Source organism: Mesitornis unicolor, unplaced genomic scaffold (genome assembly GCF_000695765.1).
Source record: "Mesitornis unicolor isolate BGI_N332 unplaced genomic scaffold, ASM69576v1 scaffold11263, whole genome shotgun sequence".
Classification (NCBI taxonomy): Eukaryota; Metazoa; Chordata; class Aves; order Mesitornithiformes; family Mesitornithidae; genus Mesitornis; species Mesitornis unicolor.
This window is the reverse complement of record NW_010174096.1, coordinates 6,832-9,485: the sequence shown is the minus strand read 5'-3', so window position 1 is coordinate 9,485 and position 2,654 is coordinate 6,832. Positions and strand designations below refer to the sequence as shown.

Here is a 2,654-nt window from a genome sequence, read left to right as displayed (position 1 = left end):
AAAGAGAGGAAGAAACAAGAGCTGTAGGTCACAGACCACTGCCAGGTTGAGGGGAGAAGGGGGCAAACAAAAACAAAGTAAGCAATGCAGAGTGTGCTTGTCTGCTTAGAGCCTTAGGCTACATCACAGACAGTCATCTTCTTCCTACCCTTGCTTTCTAGTTAAATGTATCAAAGTACTACAAATCCAGACTCTGCAGGCTTATACAAATGATAGTTAGGCTTTTAGAGGCATTTTTCCTGTGCAGATCAACTCCTAGTAGCCTCAAATTCATACACTCCTTAACCTGACACCATTATTTTAGGGCAGACTCATCAATATCCCAAGGAGACCACCAATGGGTTTTGTGTTATTCTCATTAAAAGGCTGTGGGGGTGGGTAAGTCAGCGTGTGTGATCCTCAGCTCTGCAAATCCTGCTGGATTCTCTTTTATTTTGCTGCAGTAAGGTTTACCCAGGGCCCTGTGTGTAGACAATTTAGGGCTGAATTTATGCGTCAAGATAGATGACTGAAATGTTACCTCTACTGATGGGCTTGTTATACCTGGTTTCCAGATCAGCTGCTTCCTGGAGCATCTCTGGGGTGATTGCCTCTGTGTTAAAGAAGTCCTTGATGCTCTGCAGAAGTTCTGCCCTTCGGGGGTCAGGCAGGCTCTCTGCATTCAGCAGGGCTCGAGCTCCAGAGCGCACTTGCCTGCGCAGAGGGTCCTCCAGCAGACGCACGCCTTCCTCGGAGCCAATGGGGGCACCAAACTCCTCAGCCAGCTGCTGCTTGAGAAGGTTGTCATAGTAATTGGAGATGGCATGGCAGGAGGTGCAGAGTAGGAGCACGTCATGGGAGTTGTGGTCCTTCATCTGGATGGGGAAGTGTCTTCGGTACTCATGAGGAACAATGTTCTTCCTAGGGAAGACATACCAGCCAGCTCATTACATTTGCCTGGAGCTGCTACCTCCCTCTCCTCTTCCTGGCCCACAGAGGGTCAACTAGTACTAAAAGTCCAGGAAAACAAAGGTCACCAGGGTCAGGACCATCATTGCAGGAATAGATTCTGCAACTTTTTATTTTTACTTCTCTCCACAGGTTTCATGGGTTTTCTGCATTTCTTTTTCCCCTTACAAAAGTTAATTGCTTTCAATTAAAAAAACCCAAGTGATTCATACTGAAAAAAAAATTAAAGCCACACCCCTCTCAGCTTACCAGCCACATCTGCAAAGACAAAAATCTCAGTCTTTGTTACCCCATGGCCTTCAGGCTCACCTAAACCTTACATTTTGGAAGGATTTGGTGGAAGGAGCAGTACAGCTGTTTCCAGATGCCGTGAGAACAGTGTGTGTTGGCACACTGCTGCCCCCTGCCGTTCAAACTGCAGCACATACACGGTCCACAGGCTTTGTTCTCTCCAGGAACTGCTCTCTCTTGCCTTAGGGAGAGGGACGGTGGCCTGTTCAGTGTCAAACCTTCCCAGACACATACGACTACAGAGAATTGAAACAGAGACAGCCCATCCAGGATGTTAACAAGCATGATGTTTCAGGCCACTATCCAAGCTTCTGGATGCCAAATTACATGCAGTCCTGTTTTAAAAGATGCATTTTTGGACAGAAAAATGCAGAAAGGGAAAATGGACTTGGAGAGAGTCCAGCGTAGGGCTACAAAGATGATTAAGGGAGTGGAGCATCTCCCTTATGAGGAGTGGCTGAGGGAGCTGGGGCTCTTTAGTTTGCAGAAGAGGAGACTGAGGGGAGACCTCATTCATGTTTATAAATATTTAAAGGGTGAGTGTCACGAGGATGGAGCCAGGCTCTTCTCGGTGACAAACAATGATAGGACAAGGGGTAACGGACACAAACTGGAACACAGGAGGTTCCACTTCAATTGGAGAAGAAACTTCTTCTCAGTGAGGGTGACAGAGCCCTGGCCCAGGCTGCCCAGAGAGGTTGTGGAGTCTCCTTCTCTGCAGACATTCAAAACCCGCCTGGACGCCTTCCTGTGTAACCTCATCTGGGTGTTCCTGCTCCGGCAGGGGAATTGGACTGGATGAGCTTTGGAGGTCCCTTTCAGTGCCTAACGTTCTGTGATTGTGATTTTAATCCTATCACACTAAACTCACCGGATATAGGACTCTCGCTTGCCACATACAACGCACAGGTTCTCTTTGACTGTCAGGTAATAATCCACTTGAGACTCGGGACGTCCTGAAGGCTCAAACCGCAGCTTCACAACAAATGGGTCCGTGCTAACTAGCTCTGAAAGGATAAAGGCAAATAGAGAACAAACAAGACAAATCTTTCTTTGAAAGTTAAAATAACAACGCTAAAACATAGGAGTCATCCTAGTGACTCCACAACAGTATTTCCAATAAGAAAGGATACAAAAAATTCATGCCCAGTTATCTAAGAAACAAGGCAAAAACCCCACAAAAGTGCTATATTTCAAATACCAACAGGAAAATTGGTACGCTCACCTCCAATCCCCTTGTCCAGATACCACTGAGCCTTCTTGCGATCACAAGTGCACAGAGGCTGCCCATCTGGTGCATGCAGGAAGCAGTTGTCATACAGTGGAGATTTTCTGTGAAACAAGGGCAGCATTACAGCAACTACAACAGCATGCCAAAAAACCAGAGCTCTCTACACTGCGCTTCGTGCGGCCTC

At 47.0% G+C, this 2,654-nt stretch overlaps 1 protein-coding gene across 1 annotated transcript in view; it reads right to left on the bottom strand.

Moving 5' to 3' along the window:
- The window catches only part of EXD2 (exonuclease 3'-5' domain containing 2), a 9,630-nt gene that overhangs the window by 1,018 nt on the left and 5,958 nt on the right, over positions 1 to 2,654 (bottom strand). The window contains exons 5-7 of the mRNA XM_010180941.1: positions 2,465 to 2,571; positions 2,111 to 2,246; positions 544 to 900 (exon numbers count right to left, since the gene is read on the bottom strand). Of these exons, the coding sequence (XP_010179243.1) occupies positions 544 to 900; positions 2,111 to 2,246; positions 2,465 to 2,571 (600 nt within the window). The remainder of the gene's footprint in view (positions 1 to 543; positions 901 to 2,110; positions 2,247 to 2,464; positions 2,572 to 2,654) is intronic.